The following is a 26,599-nucleotide window of genomic DNA, read 5'->3' on the forward strand; positions in this document are numbered from 1 at the left end:
CACACCAAAAGATCTAAGTAGGTTGATGGATATCAATTTTCATCTCCTGACTGTATAAGAGCTGATGATTCTGGATTGGGGCTTCGACATAAATTTATTTAGCACGTGAAGTTTATCATTCCACAATCTTTCAAAGGTTCTAGATTCATAAGACCCCATTAAATTATTGTGAGATGGCTCAGGTTTTCTTTCTTTGCGCACCGCACGCATAAGGCAACTCAATGCTGATATAGAACTAGTTGCTAGACGCCCATCTTATTAGCGCATATAAAAATGGTCGAGAAGAACGTTACCAGAGTGTTAGCAGCAAAACAAGGTGATGCAAATGCGCGTAGAGAAGACTCAGCTGTGGCAGAATTGCTTCTTACGCCTGCCGCAACCATAAAAGCAGCATCTCAAACCACCGGGGAAAAAGGTTGTGCTGTAGAAGAGAATATAGGTTCCCCAGAAGAGGAGGGAGATCAAGGAGACAAAGGTAAGTTAAGATTGCGATTATTAGAAGTTTCAATTGCAATCCTTGGGGATGCATGTTTATTTGGTTGCATTCACATAACAGCGGATAGAATTTTAGATGTTGATTCTATCATCTCGGTACCAAGATTGTCTAAGGAGACGGTGAAAGACGTGCTAGAGGCGACCAAAACGCCTCCACCAGCTATAGAGGTGGCTCCAGACTTGGAAGAAGAACGCACGCATTTATGGGCAAAAGTGAAAGAAGCGCAGTCCGCCGGCAATAAGATTTTATACAAGTATCTATCTAACATGTTGGCCGCAATGGATGAGCCCGTTGGACCGGTTTCCAAGCCTCCTGTTTTGCGAACTGTGTCAGCAACTCCTGTCCTTTTAACGGTGAAACCGGATGTCGTTCCTAATTCCATAGTGACAGAGCGCAAACACAATTTGATTCATGCGGTGGGAGCAGTTTTGAGTCATCACGACGTGGGGTTCACCCCCTATTTTGACGAGAATATTAAAGCTTTGAAAGCTCCAATCCCGTTAACTATTTTCAATAACGGTGAGTAATTTATGAAGACACATTCACATTTGAAATTCGTATATTTATGGTTGTTGGGTATCACAGATTGGAAGAAACGCGCTATCAAAGCACATATCACTTTCAGGCATGTCAAATCCGGTGAAACAGAGCGGGCTTATAAAGGTCTGGCCTACACGGCCCCATGGACTCAAACTCATTCCGATTGGACAATCAACCATTGAAATTTTTATCTAACTTTGCGCAATGTATATGGCATGGGTCTCTTTGCAGCAAGGTTATTAACGCATAAGGAACACTGTGACGTCATTGCTCAAAGCGGATACGGATTCATGACCGCTTTGCGGTACGATATGGCGGTTCGCGACTCGGCCTTCGCGCACAGGATCGCGTCTGACAAAGGATCCGCCATTCAAGACATTTTGGTTTGTCAACAAACACTCATTGAGGAGGTTTACACTGTGGTTAGGACTTTTGGGGAAGCAGGGTGGAAAGAGAATAAATACGCCCCAGGTCAAGAATACTCCTATGCGGATCCTGAAGTTGGTGTCGCACATCTCATGGTCCCTCCCCCTATCCCAAATGGCTTCGACCGCCACCAATCACATTTTCAAGGTTTTCAGCAACACCACACCCCAATGTACGGCGCGGCGCAACACTATCATCACAACACAGATCAGTTTTACAATTTGCCGACGTATCCCCATTTCAGACGTCAATCAAACCAGTTTAGAGGCCAAGGCTTTGGAGATCAAAACAAATACGCGTCAGGCAGTAACTCTTATCATCAACCAACTCTGTATGCGCCGTTTGACTCGAGAAAACGCAATAAAGGGTATCAAGGTTCTAACTTCTTGGAGGGGTTTGTGGAACGTCGACATGGGAGAAGCGGAGGAAATGGTCAGGGTAATGGGCCAGCTGTCAACTAAAAGAAGTAGGTTGTAAATTGCTTGTTCTTCACGCTACGAGTACATGTCTCGCAACACCTTTCCGGATTTTTATTATAAGCGGAGGTTTCCTTTTCCTCGTTTCGACCCCTTCTCAATGGAGAGGGTCTGGAGTGTGCTTATCCAAGAATAGCGCAAGACAATTTGCTTGTACTGCCTGTGTATATCATATTAAGGCTTCAGAGACTTTGTTCCTTGCGGTTTCAAACCTGTTTTGTCTTTTTCTTTCCCGATCTTTGTTTTTTGACGGTATGTTTTGTTCAATCCCTTGCCATGTGTCTCGTGAAGAACACATTGGCCTTTGACAGTGTTGTGCGAAATGAACGTCCCTGAATGGGAAAAAGCGTTAAAAACCGCGGGTCTCTTGCCAGAATTAGAAGGGATTATTACGGGTTTGGTAAAGATTCAACTGTTTACTTTTAATGAAGTAGAGATCCTGGCAGGACGTTTAAATCACGTTGCGTATATGTTACCACAGTTGAAAGCCTACTTAAATAGTGTTTATAAATGGATGGCAAGCTGGAGGCATTTTTTCGCCAAAAGAGCCACCCCGACGGAAGTCCTTGAAGATTTACAAATATGGAGCGATACGATGAGATATTTCAAACACACAAGACTAGTCCCTTCAAGAACACCGGTCAACATTGGATGGGTTGGCAACGCAAGCACTAGTTTTGGTATAGGCGTAAAAATTGGAATGCTTTGGGCTCAATTCAAGCTGATCCCAGATAGCACAGATACGGATAAACACCACAACATTGCTTGGTTAGAAACGGTAGTGATACGGCTTGGCCTACTGATGTTGAAACATACAGGAAGAATCCGGAAAGGATCCAATTTGATAGTGTGGACCAACAACAATACAACGCTGGCAGTCATCGAGAACAAGAAATCTGGAGGCCAACAAGTGAACTCCAAGTGGAAAATTATTCAACGGGTCCTAATAGAGGAAGAAGTCGACTTGACAGCGAAAAGGGTCAAGTCAGGGGACAATACAGCGGACGCATTGTCCAGGGGGATTAAGGGTACACATCAGGATAAAAACAGGGTCGTTTTTGATCTCCCCTCAGACTTAGTAGACGTTTTGGTCCCTACAAATGACTAAGATATCTCAACACTTGCCTATAAAGACAGTAGTAGTTTCGTGCATTTTTGCATCCCTCTTTGTATCTTTTCAACAAGACTTGTCCTCTCCTCATACTTCACGAAGACCTTTTTTCTTATAATTTTTAATCCAATTGACAGAGATTAAGACCGTCGAACGCGTACCTCTTTCCATCAGCTTGAGAAATCCTTGCATCATCAATACGATATGGAAGACGTGAAATGGCGCATGAAGCTCAGCTGTTTTCTGTTGGATGGTTCCTGCCCAAGAGATATTGACCCTATCGACGAACACATACTATTGGGCTGGCAAATGTCAACTTTGATAGGCTACAACTGCGCTGTGAAAAAATTCCTTGTTTTCAAGAGATATTTGACCACTGAGGAGTTCAAATTACCCATCAGCGCCAGAGACATCGAATACTTCTGCTTCTGGGCAGGGCGGAACCAACACCAGAACGGCAGACACAAGATTAACTCGAATTTGGTCAAGAATTACATTTACAGGCTGAAAGCATGGCACACCTTCCACCAACAAGAATTTCCCTCCATCTATAACAAACGTGTTGAGTTGATTTTGAAGGCATCAATCAGAATCAATGCAACGCTTCCAGAACGACCACCGAAACCGGCAATCTTGATTAAACATCTAGTCTGTTTGGCAGAGTCACGTACGACCGCTCTGTAGGGGACCTGAATGCAGCCAACTCCTTGTTAACGTCGGACGTCAGGCAGATGCAGACAAAATTCGGACGGAACATGTATCTCACCATCCGGAACGCAAAAACGGCGGACCCAATGTTACCTCAGAAGCTGGTCCTCCACAGTTTGAAGAATTTGTTATGCCCGGTGGGGGCCATTGAGCAACGCTTAATCAAGGCAAAAGGTTCAGTTACTTCACTGTTTGGTTTTTACAATAACGGCGAGCGCCATCATTTGACTAGGACTGCAACGGTCAAGCGCATTCAAGCGATTCTGAAACGTAACGGGTTTGAAGGCATCATGGGCCACTCCTTCAGAGTGGGCGGGGCATCCTTGAGGAACGCACTAGGAGTTCCTGTCAACGACATCTGCGACCTCGGGAGATGGAAGTCTTCTTGCTACAAGCTGTACATCCGACCTTATACAAAAGAAGAGCTCGCAGCCACAAGGAGTTTTTTATCTTTCCTCAACTCGGTTTGGGTTGGTTAACCTGGTTTTTTTTCCCTTTTGTCATAGGGGGCAGAGATTTTTCTAGCTAGAATTGGTTGTAATTACACTATCTGGCTGTTGCCAGATAAGAGTTTAAAATTGAGATTAGGGTTTTTGCACCAAGGGCTCAGGCTCAAATTGTAAAATCCTATCCCTGAGATGGTGGTTTTGCCGCGCACTCCCTACTCAATTTAAAGAACACAATCATTATCAATAGCAGGTACTTCTCTAGCCTAATTGAGCAAACTTTTTAGATAAAGTTTACTCAATTTTATCCCATGACTCGGGTGGACTGAGTGAACTAGTTTCACCTATACACCCTAGAGGAAGCAAAATGGACCACACTTAGAAGGTTCCAGAACCTCTCCTTGACACAAGTACTAGAAGATAGTACCATGAATGCATAATGGATTGAAGGTACCCAACCAAGGAACTTGGGGAGGGTACCTAAGTCCATGAGCATGAGTAATGCGGACTGAGCACAGAAAGACCAAAGGGCGGAGAAGGATGAGGCCCAAGCACCTGGCTGAGCAATAACAAGTGGTGTATATTGGTGGCAAACTCTGGCCAGAGTCACCCCCATCCTCACCACTCCGTCTCTCTCCACCGCATTAGTATCACTCGTTATTTCACACCCAACGGGAGGAAATAACTCAAAAAACTTTTTAAACCAACCCGCTAACCCAACTTTGTTTAGAACAGGAGAAAGGGGGACTGACTGAGTGGTTTTGCCGCGCACTCCCTACTCAATTTAAAGAACACAATCATTATCAATAGCAGGTACTTCTCTAGCCTAATTGAGCAAACTTTTTTGATATCCATCAACCTACTTAGATATTTTGGCGTGGATATCCTTATGATCACAGAGTCAATATGAAGTACAGGTCTTTTGCCGTGCACGGCTTGTGACGTAGACGGCTGGGGAAAGGTTTTTGTCGTAGATCGTTTTAGAGCTGAACGCGTAACTGAAGTCTGCTTGGTCACAGTAACATCAATGAATCAGAACAATATCCATGAGTCTATGGAGAATGAGAGATGTTGGCTCAATTAAGAAATTTGTGTGAAACAATCAAACCTTGTGGCAACAGAGGCCTGTTGGTTCGGATAGGCTTATGCTTCTCCAACCTCGTGGTGACTAAGACCTTTTGGTTTGCGGACAAAAACGGGCTATGATCAAGTAACCTTGTGGTAAATACCTGTTGGCTGATCTATGAGGATGGAAAACTATGTTTCTAGCTGAGTCGCAAAGATGGAAAACTATGGTTCTATGAATTGTTGGACTTTTATCGATGCAGATATGCAAGAACTGTGCCTAAAGAAAATGGCGAGCGCTAGAAGTGGGCAAGGGGAGATCTGTTGAGATTCCTTTCGGCCAATAGGTCGCCGCAAACGTTTTAATGAATGGCACCCGCGGGGCCGCGTAAATCCTTGGGAAACTTTGAGGGGTTATATCTTCTAAACAGCTCAATAGAGCCGTCTAGAACCAAGTTCAGATGAAAGGCAAGATCGGAAAGATCAAACCTGAAACCGGGAATGTTAATTTTGTGGCCGGCCAAATGGTTGTTGGAGCCGTTCAAAGTGTCATTATAATTTTCCGCGGTTTTCATCGTATAAGAGTTGAAATAAGATGAATACACAATGAAATCACTTTAAGGTAACGCCAAGGAGCTGTCCAATTAGACTCCTGACGCTGGCTAATCGATTGAAAAAGGTTGCAGACGGAAAGAATGATGTGAAAGCGTTCCAAAAATTAATTAAACTGGGTCAAACACCAGAGTCAATATTAAAGGAATGAAAGAATAACCGCGCCAAACAATTCTGAAAGATGAAGGCTTCAATAGTGACGTCATAAAGTGAAGAAGAAACAGTGTCTATAAGGTCCAGGTCATCGGTCAACGGAAAAGTTCCGTTATCGCATTTGATATCCGTGATGATTTCCTCCAACGCCACTTCCACACCCTCATTGCCAAAAGATAACATTGATAACTTGATAGACTATTCGTCCAATACGTCCATATCCTCTTTGCAGCTCGACAAGGAGGCCGCTATTAGACCTGCGCACGAATTCCTGTTCTCTATCCGAAGAGCGCACTTGTTTGTCAACAACGTCCCCGCATACAACGCTTTCACAAGGGATAGCTTTAAGCCCAAAGAGGTCGATGCCTTGCGTCATTATATCCAGCAAGGACTCCTCACCTTTGCTTGTGAGGACCTCAACAACCCGGTGACCGCACAAAACGCACGACTTAAGTTGTATAGCCGGTTCCATAACGCCTTTGCACATGTATGTCGACTGGATTCTGTATGTATATGAAGAAAATTTAGAAAGAGAGAGTTGATTATAATACCAATTTTTTTTTTTATCCCTGTTTTTATTTTGATTTATAGATGGATACTCATTCCATAATAGATGCCATGGTTGAGGAAACTGAGGAGAGGAATGCCCTGGAGCTATTAAGGATGAGGGACCAAGTGGAAGAAGAGGAAGATGGGTGGAGAGTAGAAGCAGAAATGGAGAGGATAAGGGCTGATGGTAAGTTCTATTTTTTATTCTTTATTTAGGATTGTTACTAACGCTATGCCTTAATTTTCTTTTATGTCTTTTGATTTTTATTTTCAGATAAGGAGAAGGGAAAAGAGAAAGAAAAAGAGGGAGAGGAAGGAGAAATGGAAGAAGATGATGTAGTGATAAAAGAAGAAGAGGCGAGCTTAATTTTATTTTAGTTATTTTTTATTGAGAGTATTTTGAAGCTGATTGATTTGTTTCTGATTTATTTATAGATTTGATTTTTATTTTTATTTTGTTTTTATGTTTTTTTTTTTTTTTGTGTAAGAAGATGAGAGAGAGAAAAGAGAAGAGAAAATGAATTGATTATTCCCTATTTATTGTTTTTACCTGGAGTGGTATTCTTTGACATGAGTTGCAGCAAACCTTCTGGCCAATTCTGTGCCATCCAATTCTTCCTAGATGTAAGATCCTCCTGGGTTTTGAGCTTTGATTCTGTAAGGGCCATTCCATTTATTTTCAAAGAGCTTGCCAAACTGAGAGTCCAAAGATTTATTATACACTACTACTAATTGACCTTTCTTTAGTGGCTGCCTTGATGTTTTCTTCTTGTTCCAATAGTCCACAGAGTTCTTCCTGGAGTCCATAAGCTGATGGTGTGCTTGCTGCAAGATGGTATCCCTGTTTTCAAGCTGCTGAGTCCTAGCCAGTAAAAGATCCTGAGTTGATTCTACCTTTGACCAATCCACTCCAAAAAAGGTTTCCAATTCTAGGTCAATGGGTAAGATGGAGGGCTGTCCAAGAACTAGTTCATAAGGTGAGTAACCAGTTTATCTTTTGGTGGAAATTCTGTCTGCAAATAAAACCAAAGGTAAATAATTCCTCCACTTCTTGCCTTCTTTTCCACAGAGCTTGACCAAGGTATCCTGAATGGCCTGATGTCCTCTTTCTACCATACCATTTGCTTCAGGATAATAAGGAGTGGTGACTTTGATTTTGATTCCAGATTCCAGAAGGGATTTTAGAAATTGTTGTCCAAATTCAGAGCCTCCATCTACTGTGACTGACCAAGGGGCTCCATATCTGTAGATCCAATTGTCCAAGAACCACTGAGAGATTTTCTTTGCCTGAATCTTTTCTAGTCCAACTGCTTCTACCCATCGAGAAAGGTCATCTCTTGCAATTACCAGGTATTTCCATTTGACAGCTTTGATGTGAACTGTATCCAAACTGACTCTTCCAAAGATGGTTGCTGCTCCTGTAGGTTTCTTGGGTTCCATTGGCAATTTTGAACTCCTCTTCTGGCAAGCTTCACAAGACTGGACCCACTTGGTAACACCTCTCTTGAGACCTGGCCACCAAAATCTGAGTTTAATTCTTCTGTAGGTTTCAACAATACCCCTGTGACCTAAGGATTCATGAAGGGAGTTAAGGATGGAATTCTGAGCTAAAGGAGAGGTGACTACTATCTGGGAGAATGGTTTGTTGATCCTGTGCAAGACTCCATTGGAAAGGAAAAAGTTGGCTGATTTGTGCAAAATTTGCTTGAATTCCAGGCTGCTGCATCCTGGAGGTTTATTCATGGTTGAAAGGTATTCCTGGAGGTGCTTCCAAATTCCTTGCTGCAAGTTGCTTACCCCCTCCCCAAACTGAGCTGATGTCCCCAGAAGCAGGCCAAAAGAAGAGTGTTTAGTTCCAAATCCAGGGTGAGGTTTGATCCAGGTTTCATCTTCATCAAAGCTAGGACAACAATCTTCATCAGAATCAGGGGGCCTTCTTGAAAGTCCATCAGGTAAGGTGAAAGTTTTTCCAGGAGTGTGAATAAGGTCATAGGAGAATAACTGAATAAATCCAATCCATCTGTTCATAGGGGCATTGGGAAGTGAAGGGTTGTTGATCATTCCAATAAGGCACTGAGCATCCACTCTGAGTTGAAAATGTTTGCCCCAAAGTTTGGTTTGAAGTTTCTTGAGGATCTTGGCAACACCACAGAGTTCTAATTTGGATTGTGAGTACTTTGATTCCCTGGGTGGAAAGACTACTGACTCATATAACACAGGCCTATCCAATCCATCTGAATCCTGTTGAGTAAGTACAGCACCTGCAGCAATAACACTGGAGTCCACTGAGAGTTTGATTAAGCCAGAATCAGGTCCATAGTCCAATTTCTTCAGGGTGATGTCAGTTCCAACAATCCTCTTGAGGTCTTCAAAGGCATCCTGGCAATCTTCAGTCCAATCCCAAGAGGAGTCCTTCCTGGTGAGTCTTCTGAGTGGAGCAGTAATGGTTGAGTAATTTTTAATGAACATTCTAACATATACACAGATACCTAGGAATCCTCTGACATCTGAAGGAGTGGTGGGAGTTGGCCAGGTTTCAATTTTGTTGAGCTTCTTGATGGATATCCTTCTGCCTTCCTTACAAACCACATGGCCAACCAGATCCAAAGCAGGTACACAGCAAGCAAATTTCTTTCCAGAGATGGTGAGTCCAGCTTCTTCAATTCTGAAAAGGATCCTCTCCAGAGTAATGGCATATTCATAGATAAATCTTCTGATCTGGGGGTTGTCCTTTAGGGTTTCTTCATTGTAGTCAGAGGTTGGTCTTTTTATACCTCCATCATCCACAAAGATTCCCATATGTTGAGGTAATTCATCCTGGAGTATCCACATCATTTGGGCCTGGTAAACTGCAACTGAATTGATGGCTCCTTGAGGTAATCTGGTAAGTTGAAATCTTCCAAGGGGTGTTTCAGAGTGGTCAAAGGTCTGGATTCTGGAGCTAATTCCCTTTCATCATATCCTCCCATAATGTCATCTAGTCCATAGCAAGCCCTTCCAGTGAATGATTCAATGATTTCCTCTGTCTTTGGTGGTAATCCAGCGTCCTTAATGGTGACTTTGTTGAGTTTCTGAAGGTCATGTACAATTCTGAGCTTACCATCCTGCTTCTTTACACAAAATATAGGGCTGGAATAGCTGGAAAAGGATTTTTCATAGAGGCCAGTGCTGAGTCTTTCCCTTACCAATTCTATAACCTGATCTTTGATGGGTGCAGGGATTGGAATTGGTTTCTGTTGCCAAGGTTCATGGGGAATGACTGGAATGATATAAGGTTGTCCATAGGTATGTTTGAGAAGGCCTCTTTCTGTTTCTACAAAAGCCAAAGCACCTTGTCTAATCACAATTACCCATACCAGCAGGAGATATTCTTGAAGAGAGAGCCATCCTGGAGGTCCAAAGTTGATGAGGTCCAGCCTTTCTTGGGTAATCTTGGAGGTAGGAATGAATGGTGGAGGAAAAGGGTTTAAAGGAGTGAGGTAAGGATCCCTGGAGAGTGGTGGCCTTGATAATGGAGGATTGAGAGCTAGTGGCATTGGTTGGCTTACTGGTTTTATTTTTTTTAGAGTCGATTTATATTTTGCTGAATGAGTGACTACAGTTTGTTGCTTTTGGTTATTTTCCAGGGTTGCAGTTGTAAGTGAGGGGAACTGAAAACCTGGTCTCAATCTAAAAAATTTACCAGACCAGAATTGGAAGGTATGCTGGTTTCCCACTTCTGATTGATAGGGAGAATGATTGGAAACAAGAAAGTCTGACCAGCTGAATCCATGATTGAAAGTGCTTCTCCTCTAGCTCCATTGTAGTTGATGTTGGCTGAGACATCCATCAAGAAAGGCTTTCCAATAATCATCTGAACTGGTCCTTTGGCTACCCAGAAATGAACAGTCCTGACTACTTTTCCAATGGTTACCTCCACATCTTCAGCAATCCCAGGAATATCAGTAAGGTGGCCTCCAATTCCTTTGAGCTTCATAGATTTAGCAGTGAGCACCAATCCAAGTTTGTGTGCAAGAGTCTCAGGAATAATGTTAACCATAGAGCCAGTATCCAAGAGTGCTTGATGTTTCTCTCCTCCAATAGTGATGGTGATGTATCCAAGGGGACAGAAATAGTGGGTAGTGGGTGGCTCCTGTGCTGGTTCTTCTTCATCCTCCATGTCTGTGAAGTTTGCTAGTTTGACACCATCCAATGGGACCCTTCTGTTGGTGATCTTTTTCCTGATACAGTCAGTAACTCCTGGTGATATAGCAAAGATTTCTCCAAAGGCCAACTCCATCTTTCCTGCAGTCAACATCCTACTAGCCACTTCTTCTTCAATTCCTGGGTATTCCTTGGCCAGAGTCTTCTCCAAATAGGTCTTCTTAACTGGTTTGTCCTTAGGTGCAGTGGTTGATTCCTTATCCTTATCCTGGAATCTGACTTGAGGGTAGCCTTTAGAAGTAGGGGTTTTGGAATTACTAGGAGTGGGAGGCTGGGCCATGTGAAGTAAGTCCTCTGTATCCATATCTATTAGGTCCTGTTTTTCCTTTCTGATCCTTTTGTCTGACTTGGCTGGTTCCTCTTCATCCTGATCCTTAGAGTTGTTTCTGGTCCTCTTTCCAAGGTCTGCTTCATAACTGTGGGTTTGATAATAGGTTGGGTCCTCCTCTAGTTGGCCAAAAGAAGATGTAAGCTTAGTCTTAGAGTACTCCTCAAGGAATAACTGATTTGTCTGGAAGTCTGTAGTCCTTTCCATCCCTGGTAACAGCACCACTAGAAATGTCTAGGGCTAATTAAGAGCAGCTGTTGGTTCCATGAGTCTCCTGGTGGCAATAATAACATTTGAATGGCCAGGTCCTAGCAGGTTTATCCATGTGGGGAGGAAGTCCTTTTCCAGAAGTTAGGGATGCAAACTGTTTAGTAAGGAGTTCCACTTGTTTGTCCAGAGAAGTAGAAGCAGTAGGAGCAGTTCCCTGAGTAGCAGGTGTGGGTTTGGAGATCCTAGGTGAGTTGTCCAAAGTGAATTTATCTTCTGCCCTCCATTCAGTCCTTCTATTGACCACTGATCTTGAGTAAACCTCCTGGTGAATTTAGGTAAGAAGGGTTTCAGTGTCTGGCAAGATATCACCTCCATCTTTTGAGGCTAGCATTTGATTATCCTTCATCAGGCTTCTAGTAACCCTTTGTTCCAAATCCTTGTGGAGAGTTTCCAAAAGAAGATCTCTGAATTCCTCCAAGCTGGTACTGTACCCCATTCTTACCAAATAGTGAGTGATGGTCTCAAACTTGTTTCTGAATGTGTTGAAGGTTTCCAAGGTGCTGATTCCTCCATACTGAGCAGATTTGCAGACTAGTTTCCTGAGATCCTCCCTGGTGTATCTGACCAAAGGCTGAGAAGTTCCAAACCTGGTGAGTAGCTGCTTCTTCAAGGTTTCCCAATCCAAGTTTTCATGGCCTGACATGTCTTCCACTTCATCCTTTAGGTCCAATCCTTCAATAAAAGCAATGATTTGTCCAGCAAGTTCCTTCGAGTTAGCACCATCATCTCTCCCAGCACTTTCATACCTTCTAATAAACTTCTCCACAGGCATGTTGGTTCCATCAAAGAAGAGCTCCTTGTCCATGGGTTTAATCTTGACTCCTCTGCTGACTGGATCCTGGTACCTTGGCATGGCTGGTTCTCTGTTCAAGAAGTGAATGTTGGACCTAGTAGAGTGAGTTGAATGGTCCCTTTGGCACTGGAACCTGGGAAAGTGGGGTGGTGGAACATTTAAATCCTCTGAATCATCTGATGGCTGATTGGTATCCCTGTATCCTGTGAATCTAGGAGCACTGGAAGTCTGAGGTCTAGGAGGAGGTCTACAAGCACTGGAGTTGGCCTGTGGAATAGAAGAACCCTGTGGATCTGGAGCATTGGAAGGAGCCTGAGGACCTGGACCAGTAGAAGAAGGTTGGTGACCTGGACCAGTGGGAGGAACCTGAGTCTGACCAGCATTGGAAGTGGTGGAGTCCTGAACTGCAGCATTACTGGAAGGATCCACTGGAGAATAAAGACTGGGGGCAACATTGGTGTTGGGAGATCCTTGGGCAGACATGGTTGAAGCAGGTAAGTTGAATCTGAATCTGAATGGTGTTGAGGGTTGATAATGGAGGTGCTGATAGTGTTACTGTTGGTTGAAGTTGATTCTAAAAGCAGGGAGTTGGTTTATAAAAGGAGGAGTATGAGGAGTGTAGGTGAAGTAGTGTGTAGCTGATGGTAAGAGTGTTACTAGAGCTGAAGATATCTGAGGTATAGAAGAGCCACTGTTGGGACACAACTTGTGGAACTACTCAAAGGGCAGAATAGAGCTTGGAAGGGAAATGGATAGCAAAACTAGTACTAATGTAAGCTATGCAAGGGTGCTGATGAGGCTGCCTTCCTGACTAATGCTGAAGGGATGAGAGTAACACTAAGAAAAAGAAGAAAAGGTGTGGCTGATTTCTACTTGATCTTAGGAGCTAGTACTATGAGCTGACTACTGACTACTGAGGGTGAGAGTGTTGGAGCAATGGTTGAAGGAGGGGAAAGCAATTGGCAATGGTTCAATCGCAATGGGTTGATGAGAATGGGCACTACAATTTCTGTATCTAAAATTCTCTATAAATTCTGCATATAGTTCTCTGCATATAATTCTCTGCTCTGCTCTAGGGTCTGCTGGGGTACAAGTGAGGGGGGAAGGACAGTTCTTTATATGAAGGAGGGATGAGCACAGACAATGAGGAATTCTGGCTATGGGAATATAGACTGTACAAATGGGGAAGGGTTCTGGCTATGGGAAGAAAAGACCGTAAAAATGGGGAAGATGATGTGAACATAGTAACAACTTGTAATGATGAGCACTACTGAAAGAGTTAAGCACAAATCCAATGATGTAATGTGTACAATAGCCATAGAACATAATGAGTAATGTATGTAAAGGGTTTAGTATGTGAGAATATATATGTAAAAGGAATGTAATGTAATGATTCAAGTAAGTTACTAATGAAATGAGTTTTGTAACTAATGCAGACTGTAAGGTTTCTGTAAGTCTTATATCCTCTATAACTATTGAACCATTGAAGATAAGGGGGTACTATGTACAAGTGACTATAGGTAAAATTTGGCATAGAATCTGAATATGCAATAATAATGAGGTATTTGTGAAGTTTTATGGGTAAATGGGCAATGTAATGATGAATATATGTAAAGGAAAGCAATAAAATACTACTTATGGTTTGGAATGGAGCACCACAGCAGTCATGAGAATGGGACTGTGTTAGATTAGGATGGGTGAATTTGTGACAGAATGGGAATGTTGTGTCCCATGAGGTTTGTCCCCTAGATAAGCACTCATGTGCATTGCCGCGCAAGTAGCAAAGAGGGAATCAGTTGGTGGTGTCAGCCTTAGAGTCAACTCAGCTGACCTAAAGTCTGCCTTTTTCTACTTTTACATATGAATTACTTCATATCTTTTTCATCTTATGAAATAACCTTGTTTTGACTTCATATTCTGTTTCCTCATGCAATTTAAACCCTAGTTACAACTTACCAATTCTTTATAACTACATTCCTTCATTGAGTTATTGAGTTGTGGCGCGCATGCGCAGTTGTGACGTGTCAGCGCTACCAAGCGTGCCAAACCACATGTACATATGTAAATTACATAATCAAACTGTGAAAATTTTTGTAGTCTGGATCCCCCTTTCCTGAGGCGGATACACAGACTTCAGCACACCAGAACCACACCCCAGATAATCCCAGGATCACCACCAAAGAGTTTACAACACTCCCAGTATACCTACCGTCACAGGCACCTAGGATATTGACAGTAAGTAACCTCTTTTCACTGAACCTTGTTTATCTCAGAGGTACAACTCTGTGTCTTGCTTGATCTGCTCTTTTCTGCTGGTCTTTGCCTTTTCTTGATCACAGGGCTGTCCCTCCATATCTGCTGGCCTTTGCCTCTTCTTGATCACAGGGCTGTCCCTTCATATCTGCATTCTTTTTCTGTGGTTTTTGCAAGAAACAAATCACATAGGTTTCCCTTTAAAGAACCTTGACTATCCAGAAGGAAGCTAAAAAATTGTAGCTGGATTAAACTTATCTAATCCATGATCCCTCCACATTTCTTTGGTGAGAGGAGGCTGTAGCACTCTCTAGCACAGCTTGGCAGCACTCTTCTGAAGAGATAGCATTGCCAGTGGACGTGTATTCTCACCAGAATAACCTTGAATATCTGCTTATCTTGAATCTGCTCAGTTTCTCTCTCTCTTTCTCTCTCTCTCTTATATTTGTATTTTCTTTATCCAAAGAAATCCAAATATTGCCCCCCATTTTCTTGCGTCCTGCTGTCACTATAGAGACTCAGGCTCACAATTGGAGGCCTCATCAAGAAAATTACTCACCTTTTCATAATTCTAGACTGCTCTAAAGCCAAATGACTGATCATCCTGACTAAATCAAATAAAAAACTGTTAAAAATTCAAAAAAATCACTTAAAACTTTTTTCTACATATCCTACTAACGCTGAAAATCTTCTAAAAATATCCCAAATTTGTCTTATGTTGATAAAATCCCTAACTGAACCCTTGAATTTTTTTTTTACGTCTTGTGTACTCGTGAAAGTGCAGAATTGCGACTCTTCCGCACTGCTGTTTATCCCGTCGTTGGACTTATCCTCCCCAGAACCCTCTATATCTTTGGATCAAGAAGAGATAGAGAAAAACGGAGTGTGCTCAAAATATTCTCCTCGTTCTTCTCTACAATTACCGCAGTTGACCGTAAAAAAATTCGTAACTGCGCAGACTAGCGCAGAAGAAGAAAACTACGACGACCGAATAGTAGCAAACCCGCGCAACGGCAACTTAATCAGTAGTACCTTGTGGACCCCCATAGCTACCGCAAAAGCGCTGAAAACTCGTCAAAAAAAGACTATTGCTCCCGTCAATATAGCCGGGTGGAACTCTAATTCCTCAGCGAAGTCAAGTGCAAAGGAAATCAAGAAAAAAGCTTCTTCTACTACAAGAAAAAGCAAAAGAATATCTGCTAAGTCTAAACCAGCAGGTATATACCTCTCAATAATTCCTTTTTCAATTATTCCCTCAATCCATAACTGTAATAACCATTCCCCCCACCTTAGAAATGGCAGAGACCTCTCAGAATAACTGCGCCACAGATACCGCCTTAGCCCAGCCGCCAAAGAACGGCTTTGAAGGGCTAGAAGCAGCCTTGCCACCTCTACAGGAGGACTTCTTCAAGCTTCCGGAAGAGGAGCCGCTCCCCCCGGATACAGGGATCCCTCCGGCGTTGTATCATCTGAGAGAGACTTCTATAGCTCTAGATTCAAGCAGATCCACCCCGGTTCCACGCCCAATAGACAGGGAACAGATGGATTTAACGGTGGACATTCCTCAGACAAGTCAATTGCCCTCTCAGCCTACCAACCCAGAGGGTGGGAGACCCAGGGCATTGCCTAATCTAGCCCTCCTTCCGTACATTCAGAACCCTTGACGGGAGGCTTCCCCCGGACCTATGGACCTTATCCCGGAAGAGGAGGAACTATCCAGCCTCATCAGCATGTTCAACGAGCAGTTCAACCTATTTTTCTGCGCCAGGGAGGCGCAGAACACGTTAAACATGAGGCGCCTCCTCTCCCAAGCTTCTCTGACCCAAGAGATAATAATAGAACTTGTTGGGAGGAACAATGGTATCTGTCTCTGTCAAGAATGGATACCCAGAGACAAGCTACACAGCCTGGAAGCTTCATTAATGATTCAGAACAACGGCCCAGGACCACAGAACCCTACAACACAACCAATCCGGCCTTCTTCACAGCTAGCCATAGTGCCGCACGCCAGTCAGCAACCTATTCTAGCGACGCCAACGCCAGAACCCACGGGCTCTCAACTATAACAAGCTATGGCACAGGAGTTCCAGGGTCCTATCCCCTCCAATCAGCTTCAGTTTCAGCCACAGCCACAATCTCAGCCGCGCCTAGAGAGCCAGAATTACCAAGGACCTCCAATGTCACCACCGCCACTGCCGCAGACGCTCCAAGTGAGGCAGCCACCAGCTTCTATACTGCAAGAAGTGGTTCAGTTATTCCCCCCCAGCCCGCATCTTCAAACTGGCAGGTACAATCCACACCCTTATCCTCACATGCCGCAAGGATTTGCAGACCACAACCCCCCTCATCCTCAAAACAACTGGAGAGGATCAGAGAGGAACTGGAGACGCCCATGGGACAACACTCAGAGGTTTTTAGAAATAGGAGAAGACCTAATGAGAGCCACAAGAGGAGTGAGGAGAGGCTATGGACGCGGAAGAGCCAGGGGGAGAGGCCCTTATTAGATGAATCTTTGCCTAAAAGTTCCTCAAGTAGTGATTCCCCATTAGGCCTTAATTTAGATATTGACAATCTCTCTGATCCTTCAAATAGAGAATTTTTCCTCAATAATCTCAACACTGAAATGTCTAGAAATGGTCCTTTGTTTTTAGAAGAAAAACTAGACTCTCAAGGCGGCTACGCCGCCGCTCGTCTCAGTTAAGCCTACAAAGGCGCGTTCTCTCACTCGTTGCCCATCAGCCCTTGATGGTGACTCTTCAAGATCACAAATTGTTTCACAACCAGTGAGAGGCTTTGGGCAGACAAACTGGAATGGTCACACCAATAATTCAACCCACAAATGTCCGAGGAGAAACCCTTTTTTCAAATTCATGTGGGGGCTGACCTTTGCATGCCGTCAAAATTGACCTCATGGTACAACACTAGACTTTTTCCAAATGCAACCCTTGTCAAAGGCGCTCCATACCGTCCCATTTTATCAAGGACCATGCGGTACTCTCCCCAGCCACTCCCTATTCTAGCCACAGGCACCCTAGGTTCGGATCACAAATTGTTTCAGGGATACTCGGGTAGTTTTTTCACGCAATCACCGCTCACATCCATTCCCCCGGGCATATTACTCTGGTTCAACTATTACGGCAAACGATCTCAGCAATTTGCCGAAGCCACAGTTACCTGTGATGTAGATTTGCCTAATTACAAATTCTGAGCATTACGGAATTTCCAAGGCTTCAATCATCCAAAAAATCCACCACAACAACTTGCCACTACCGTTGCCAACAGCTCTCCAGGAAACCTTGGATGTTCCTATAGACGACATACAGTGATATAAGGGATCATGACGCCGCTAGATTGTGAGGGTCCGAAACCATACCGTTGAATCGTATCCTTTCCTTGAAGCCCCTTCGGCAGACTTGCAACTCCATAAATAGTTGTCTTTGTGCCGTACAAAGGTAGGCACTCCTATCCTTTGCCCTACCCCCCTAACTTTTAGAACCAAGGCCCTCACTTGTGAAAACACCCTCAAAACTTGATACCCGCCTCCAACGCCTCCCTTCATAAATATGATCATTGCTGTCCCTTGGCTCAAAGACAACAGTGAACCGGACGCCTTAATGTTCAGTGGTAAATTCAAAACAAGTTCCTCTGTGAGTACCCAATGAGCCATCCGCCAAAAGCCGGAGTACTGACATGCCCAAAAGTTTTTTGGATACAAATTTACGGAGTTCTCCCAACGAGTCACAAGATCCTTGGCGGTGGTGACAGAGACAGACGTCGCACCCAAAACAATCCCAAAGATTTTGATAAGCCTTAGTCCTCATGCGCCACGCCGCCACACCTTACGCAAGGGGGAAATTTACTGCTTAGAAGGCAAAGTGACAGTTGCAGATCAACAAGGTAACCTCTTGTTTGACTATTTTTCCACCCGAATGCAATGGAAACAATACACTCAGGCATTGTCTGCTCCTCAGCCAGTAAACCTGGAAGGCACTGGGAATATCTGTCAAGTCAACTCAACCAATTACTTTAACCATTCCGGCGCAGGGGAAGACCTTGTTAGATTCATTGAGCTAATTGTTGGTCATAACTCAAATGTTTGTACGCGTTTTATCCCAACGTTCCATTTTGACTTAACTAATCATCAGCTAGTGTCATAGGTTTCTGGGGGTAACGAATTTTACGCTAGATATTTAATTGACGTCAAATCTGTCACAACTCCGGATGTAGCTGACTTCGAACCCGGGGTTAAGATTCATCTCCGCGGTCTCCTTCATGGCTTTTGTGCCGAATCTGGAATCTTTACAATTAAGGTTAGCATCATCTCCGTAAACGCAATTAACCACTTATTGACAAACACTCGCAGGTCAAATCTGGGTTTGTTGGGCCGCAACCGGTATATTCAAATGGGCCAGTCCGGGAATTCGTCCTCATTGAAGATTAGGCTTTGAGTTAGCCTTATCATTATTCCCAAAAGGCCGCTCTGATGTTTTACAATCTCGTCTTCCAGCAAAATATCCTCAACTTGCAGCAGCCCAGCTTTATACTATCTTCATGTCCAGTAGCTAATACGTGAAATACCAACACAAAAACAAGTTTAAGCAGGGCCCAGTAGGCATATCACACCTTATCCCATAAGTCGCACTCAGTCCTGCTGCTGATTGGTCCCCCATTTACAACTCTCCATGATCAAATTTATAAAAATCTCACTCGTCTCTAAATTTCTACGCTATACGTCAAGTTCTGCTATTTTCTTGAAGCTCCACAATTTATGTTTTTATACAAACTAGAGGCCAAGGCGGCTTTGCCGCTGCAACGCCATGGTTCAGCCGCTCCACCCCTGGTTTAAATCACTCCTCAAATGCCCACTAAATCCACCACGCAAGACATATCAATACCAAAGTGGTACTTGACCAAGACCACACAAGCACATATTACATCCTCTACAAGGTGTCCAAAGCACACTGGAAATTCAAAGCAAACATGTCATTAAATCTAAGGTTTCTGCCTACACACCTGTGGTGTCCAAAGCACACTCTGAAAATTGCCACCATATATACTCAGTAAACCTCTAGCTACTCACAACACATCTGGAGCTTTGCCAAAACTGCTTCTGAATCCCCATTTCTATTCAAATGACTGTGAAAGATATTCCAATTTACAAGTTGCATTGTTTGTTGCCTTCATGTCAAATTTGAATCTTCAAGGTGCTCATGTATTAATCTTGAAATCAACTCATTCTCCATTCCCCCAACAAAAGCATCTCTACATACTACATAGTATATTCACCACATCAATTCCCAGTTATTATTCAGTTGAAAGTTGAACTATGATTCCAAGTCAAAAATCATTTTGGTTCAATTGTTGTGCTATGTATCCATGCCACAGAACAAGTTATGGATGACTTGACAGTACCTTAGGACAAGCTCCATTCAACTCCAGTAGACCCTAAGGCATTTTAAAGATGCTTCTAGGAAAGTATTGGCAATATCATAATTTCAGTGTTCACATGATTATTTGGCCTTTGATTTCTTGTCCCACTTTTCCTCCAGTTGGTTGTGAGTCTCTTGTTGGGAGATAAAGAAATAAAGAACCAGTGAATAGATAGGAAGCAACTTTGATGTCAACCAAACATCAAAAGAAGGATCATCACACAATGCATAGAAATTTTCATCAACACTTTGTGTTTTCAAAGGCACCAGGGGAATTAAAAATTTGCCTTTATAATTTCACCAAATCTAATGTCATTCCAAGATAATAGGATTGTTTTTGCATGTGTACTTCAACGGAGGCCCGGAGGGTGCAAGCAACAGCCCGTTTGCCCACCGTGCCGGACACAGAGGCGCCGCGGCAGAAAAGAAGGGTCTGGGCAAGGAGGGTGGCGGGTGGAGGCTGGCATGGATCGGTATGGTGATTGGGGTTGTGCCTGGGGCGACTTGGTACTTGGCGTTAGGGCCGGATTTCTGAGATTTGTTGGCTGAGTCTTTGTCGGCGGAGCCTTTGCCAGGAGACTCCCCCAAACACACCCGTGAAGCCTCCGCAGGGCCAAGGATGGATATAGAGGCTTGGCCAAGAGCTGAGAGCAAAGATGCAAGCTTTGCGGGAGCATATTCAATGCAGAGCCCAAGGATGGTCAGGACAAAGGGCTTTAGGAGATTGGCGGCGGGTTGGGCCTTGCGGGGGACCAGCAAGAGGGCGGGAGTCTGATCAGTGTGACATAAAAATCATTTGCCAAGAAAAACCCCGCCCTCTTTCTCTGTGAAGATGACAGTCTTGACTGTATAAAGGACAGGCTGCACCAGCTCATTGCAAGTTCTGCACCATGGCGCGGTAGGCTGAACAGATTCTGGCAATGACAGGGGAGGGAATCGGAGAGGGCAGGCAAAAGAAGTGGCGAGGACCGCGCCGAGTACCAGTAATAAGATGGAAGCGGTGAGCCAAAGGGCGGGTGAGAAGGCTTGACGGGGTCGGACTTGGGTGGCTCCTTCAAGTTCTGGGAACTGGTATCTGTGAACAGCATTTTTTTTTTTTGGGTTTGATCATCCAATCTGCGGGCATCTGCCTTGGCAAAGCAGGGGCAGCGTGAAACATTTCCATTTGTGTCTCATGGTGTCCTCTGCTAGAGAGGCTCTGATAAGATGCTGGGCTGATCCAACGGCAAGCCATATCGCCATCCATGTTACTGCCAGGTGATTGCGCACTCCAGCTCCCTTTGAACCCTTTGGTCGAGCCAAAGCTGATTGACTTACGCGGCCCGCTTCGGTTTTGGTATTGGAAGGAGTTTGTCAAGCAAGGCAAATTTGGATCTTCTGGGAAATTCTGCCCAAAAACATTGTTAGGTAGGCTTCTCAACCCTCTGCTGATATGCTTGATGGTTTGTGACTGACCAATGGGGTCAGAATTTTTGTAGCTGTTACTGATACCGGCAAAAGCACTCTCAAAGCTCAACTGGAAAACATCTTCTGTGCGTGTGAACAAGTTGGCTCTGGAGAAGCCCAGGATGATCGGATGTGTGAGTCAAGTAGTCTCAGACTTGCTGTTGTTGGATAAGTTGTGCACAGTATGGGTGGCAGTTGCAGGTTGATTCAAGTTGAACTGTGCGCCAAGGTTAAAACTTCACATTACCCTTTGTGGTCTCCAAGAAGAGCAACTTGTGTGCCGCAACTCTGAGGAACTCTGATGATAACAGCAGTGTGAGTTTGATCGGCTCGGACTGGCTACAAAGTAAACAGGCCACCAAGATGTTACTCAGTCGACGGAGTAATGGAAGCAGCCATGGCTCTGGCTTGATAGGTACCTCAAGTATTGGGATCAATGAGATCATGGACGCAATAACTGGCAAAAGCAGCGGGAATCAATTTCTGGTCCTGAGGATTGGGCCGGTGCCCTGTTAGGCATAAAAAGGACACTCACCGTTGTGAGAGAGCAGTAGGGCTTGGGCCCTTGGAGTTGGTTGTTCTACACCGCCGCCTCTTTCCGGCGCCACACTGATAAGGTTGCCTTACACAAGACTCCAAACCAAGCCAGTTTCAAGCTTGTCGTCTGTCCAGGCCTTGGACCGTTGGTGGTTTAGTCGGGTCAAAGTAAAGTATTGTTGTGGTGTGCAGTGATTGTGAAGGACCAGGCTGGTGCAAGGGCAGCGGGGATGTCAGTTGACAGGGTTTGTGGAACAAGGCAGGAGAAGAGTGGCAGACACGGTTGCCGTACAAAAAGCATGGCGGTGGGGATGAGACTGCAGGAGATCAAGTGCGGCGTGATTTGTATGTAGGTTGTTGACGAGTATTTAAAGAGAGTGGAGTAACGCACAATTGTTGCCCCAGGGGTTCCGGTTTCGTCCGCCCCCTCCCTGGAAGCCCCCTAGTTGCTTGATTAGGCCCCTCCTTGACAGCTCTTCACAGAGTTTTTCACCACCGGCCCTTTTTTGCTTGTTGCTCTGGCACAGCTGGAGGGTCATCCATAAGGCCTTTGGTCTTTGGGGATATTCTCAACTGCTGTGTGTATTGTCCAAATTGTGCCCTTTGTAAATTAGAAATACACCAAAACTTAGATCTAGGTTTCCACATTTGTGTGGATTTAAGAAACTTGGATTACACATGTGCGTCTGCACTTGTTTCTCATAAATTTCATATACATTTCTGTTTTCAAGATTAAGTAGAAGCGAGCGAGTTCTTACCTAGTTCCCTCATTTTCAAACGACCTTTGGATAGCCCACCCGGTCAGCCATTAGTTTCCGGTGAAGTAATAACAGACAGTTCCAATCAGTGAATATCAGTGGGGAGTCGGGCCTGAAGTACAAAAAGAAGTCAACATTGTGTGCTCAAAAAATGAAAATCAGCAAAATATTTCACCAAATATAGACTTATGAACAACATTGACAAGCCCCTCCTTCTGGTTCAACTTGCACACAATGAGATTTTGCTTCTGTGTCACTCAAGACAACGCAACGTACAGCTGACCGTGCGCAAAACACAAGTTTTTCAACATGACACCCACCCGTTGCAAAGTCTGACCTTGAGACTTGTTTATTGACATTGCATATGCGGGGGTCACTGGAAATTGGTGTCAAAAGAAACTCAAACCTGATTTCCGGCTCCCCTCGTGGTGAAGCTTAATTTTTGGCAATGTCACATTCTTCCCTTTGAATGGCCCAGACATCAGGATGCCTTCCATGGATCCGGTTCCAATTTGTGTGAGGATAAGCCGGGTCCCGTTGCAGATGCCAGATGAGATGTCAAGGTTCCTCATAACTAATACTGGCATGCCAACTTTCAGGTCAAGAAGATTTTCAGGAAAGTTTGGCACACTTATCTTGTTCGGGACTTCTTTGGGCAAACTGTCCAGCCTGTTTGGGTCAGGGGAATCGATAGAAGTTGCCCTAATAAATTGGCCCCGTAATCGAGTTGCAACCTCTTGGTTCAACTTCTTCACATCCGTGTTGAGTGGGGCCAAGATACAGCGCTCCGCGAGGTAAGAGACAGAGCCTTCATTGGTGAAGTTCTCCATGAGCAATAAGTCCTTATAGACAAAGTTGACAAGACGTTTGTTGCCTGCCCGCTTGCTTGTAAAAGAAACAGTCTCCACATTGGGGATTTGTGCCACGTGATAGTTGTCAATTTGTCCAATTCCCTCTCCCAGGCGCAACAAGGATGCTGCAAATTTAGCGTTTTCTTTTGATATATTAGAACCTGAGTCATCAAGAGCCAACCTCATATTCTTCAAGAGTCTGAAGATCCTAATCGAGTTCCAGAGAGGTGATGATTTGATGGTTGCTTCATACAAGGGTGGGAATTCGTCAAATTTCACGACCGGCAAGATTTGCCTGAAATCGCCAAAAAAGATGACTACCTTTCCCCCGAAGGGGAGATTTGAGTGACAGCACCTCTTGAGCAAACGGTCAACAGCCTCCACGGCGTACTTATGTATTGTTACAATTTCATCCCAAACAATCAAGTCTACAGCGGCAAGTTCCTTCCCTAACTTGTGGTGAGGTTCAAAGTTGCATTCAATTTCTGGTTCAAGTTTAATTGGAATGCCAAAAGCTGAGTGTGATGTGCGACCACCTTTCAGAAACAATGTGGCCACACCCGAAGATGCCGCAAAAACCGACTTCTTTCCCGTCAAATGGCACAAGTCAATGATTGAGTTCAACAAGAACATTTTTCCAGTTCCACCCGGACCGTCAAGGTAATAGGTCTTAGGCAGGCCTTTCTTCAACAATTGCCCCACCGTATTGTAGAATTTTTTCTGTTCTTTGTTGAAGTTTTTGACAGCATGATCCAACCGTATAGCAACTGTTGCCCTTGACTCAACATCTCCAGGTATCTCTTTGAACTGACACATTTTACGTTTATCAGATTGCAAAATAATGACTCTCTTCTGCGCTAGGCTCATGTTCATGTTTTCCAACATCAACTCAAGTTTGAATAATCCATACACTCTTCTCCTTGAACGGCTCAGCGGAGTACCATTGCGGTCCCTGCGATTCAAACAAAGAAGGTCGTCTGTCATTGCGTCCCAATGCTTATCAAAAAGAGCAGTTGGGTCCAAAGGTGGGGAGTTTACGAGCATCAGAGCAAAAAAGTGACAAAGTTGATGGCCACTTTGAAAAGAAGATGCTTCCTCAAGGGCCTTGTTGTATAAATAATCATTCACCAGGAGGCCAAGAAGATTGCAGGCGTCCTGATAAGATGGCAACAGAACACCGTTGACTGTCCTCAAATCTTCATGAGATGTTGGTCCCTTCTGATGGCAAAGCAATGTCCGCAAATAAAACTTTTCACCCGCGAGATAGGAAATGCTAAAAATCCGTCCAATTGAAATAGTCTTGTTCTTTTGTGGCGTCCAAATCTTGTCCTTTCCGTTCCAAGTAAAGTACTCAGGAATATCCTCATAGTATAGGTTCTGCGCCCGGCGACCTTCAGCGCCAACTGCGTCCTCGGCATTCAGCTTGAAGAACGCCAAGAGGTTTGTGCTATCAGGGCTCTTATGTTTTAACTGGTCTTCAACATTGCCACCTTCCTTGAAATAAATTAGCTGTTCGCCCTTGTCGTGGACTGCTAGGTGTGTTACCGGGGGCCACCGCCTGGAGAGCGGGAACTTAAGGAGTCTCCAAGCAGCTAATGACTTGTGTCAGATTCAACTTGCGCAAAAGCCGGTAAGGAAAATCATACCTCTTCAGGTGCGCTTATGAATCTCGTATCCAAGAAAACCCTTGTTTTGTCGCCGTCTTTTATTTCAATAGAAGACCTGTCGTGACCTTTTGTGATGTACTTATAGAGGTACTTGACAGCAGTCGAGTCAACAGGAATTTCAACATTTATGTGACAATCAAACTTGAGTGATAAGTACTTGTTGTAAGGTACGACATGGGAGCTGTCAAATGTTTGTTTATTTTTGACAACTACATTATTTGATATCCGGCGCCGGTAAACTGGGTAGGCGCCGCTGATTGCAATTGTCCTTGGGGTGAGTGGCTTTGGGTGACCGGCACTACACCCAGCTTTTGACCAGCAAGGGCGACCAGGGCACGGCCCATGGATCATGAGTTGAGAGACAATAGCATACAGTTCAGGTTTGTGTTTTGGGTCGGGTACTTCCGCACACACCAGCAAGTCTATCTTTTCCGGCGTATCGGGCCTGTCTTCTTCCGCCAGTGTAACCATTAGGTGGAGATGTGGCAGGCCACGCTTCTGGAACTCAATGACCAAAACATGAGATATGACCTTGCCTAATCGCCCAAGGTCCATGATCTCCTCCAGGGGGCCTGTCCACCCTATTGTTTGGCTGAACGGTAAGGTGGACATGTCTGTTGCAGCAAGACTTACCCAAACCAAACCTTACAGCAGGATATGTTAAGGTTGTGTAATTGCGCTGTGAGAGTCAAGCCCCAAGCCACCAAATGCCACCTTATTGTTTGGCCAAACAATAGGGTGAACATTCTGGAAGTGCCAACAAGCCAAACACTTCCAATTGCCTGCACAACACCAGCCTTTGATGCACTTTCCCCACAATCCAACCAAACCCCGTCAAATTGCCCCCCTTCAGAGTAAGAGACACCGCCCACCCTTTGTTTGAAGGAAGTCTAGATGGCTCAGCAACTCACTATTAAATGCAACCTCCTTCTGTTTACTCCTGGCCTGCACCCCTAGCTTCTTTGCCCAACCCACGCAATATATCCTGGAGTGCCACTGTTGAAGGCCAACTTCCTAGACAGCAAACCAGCGTGCGGGGTCGCAAGACTCAATGCAACATATGCAACCCTCCTCCCCATCTCCAACTCACCCTGCACTTGAGGCGTCTCAGCGTTTTTTCTGAACTCTCCTCAACTTGGTGCCTGCTCCTACAAAACTAGCGTCAGAAAATTGGAAGAACCGTCCCTCTGCGCACAAATTTCACATTGGCTCCAACCTTCCTGACTCCATCCTTGTCCACCCAATAGACCCAATTCCACCCAAAGCTTTCCTGAGCAAAAATTAGACTGTTCACCAAAGCTTTCAAATATTCTTCCTTCAAGACTTGTCCAGATCTAAATTTCCTGGTTCCTCTTTTGTCTGGGATCATCCCTGGGATGCGCACTGGAATCCTCTGGTTGCTTGTTTCATTGTGAAGCACTGGTTGAATGCCTACCAGGCAGGCGCGTTCCAACCATTTTTCATTGATCCAGTGGAGGCTTT

General features: G+C 44.4%; 1 protein-coding gene across 1 annotated transcript in view; it reads left to right on the forward strand.

Moving 5' to 3' along the window:
* Nucleotides 1-273: 273 nt before the first annotated feature.
* The window catches only part of PtA15_3A420 (uncharacterized protein), a gene marked incomplete at both ends in the record, with an annotated part of 41,308 nt that continues 14,982 nt past the window's right edge, over nt 274-26,599 (forward strand). The window contains 2 exons of the mRNA XM_053167388.1: nt 274-475; nt 557-824. Coding sequence (XP_053018609.1) covers nt 274-475; nt 557-824 — 470 coding nt within the window. The remainder of the gene's footprint in view (nt 476-556; nt 825-26,599) is intronic.

Source organism: Puccinia triticina, chromosome 3A (genome assembly GCF_026914185.1).
Source record: "Puccinia triticina chromosome 3A, complete sequence".
NCBI lineage: Eukaryota > Fungi > Basidiomycota > Pucciniomycetes > Pucciniales > Pucciniaceae > Puccinia > Puccinia triticina.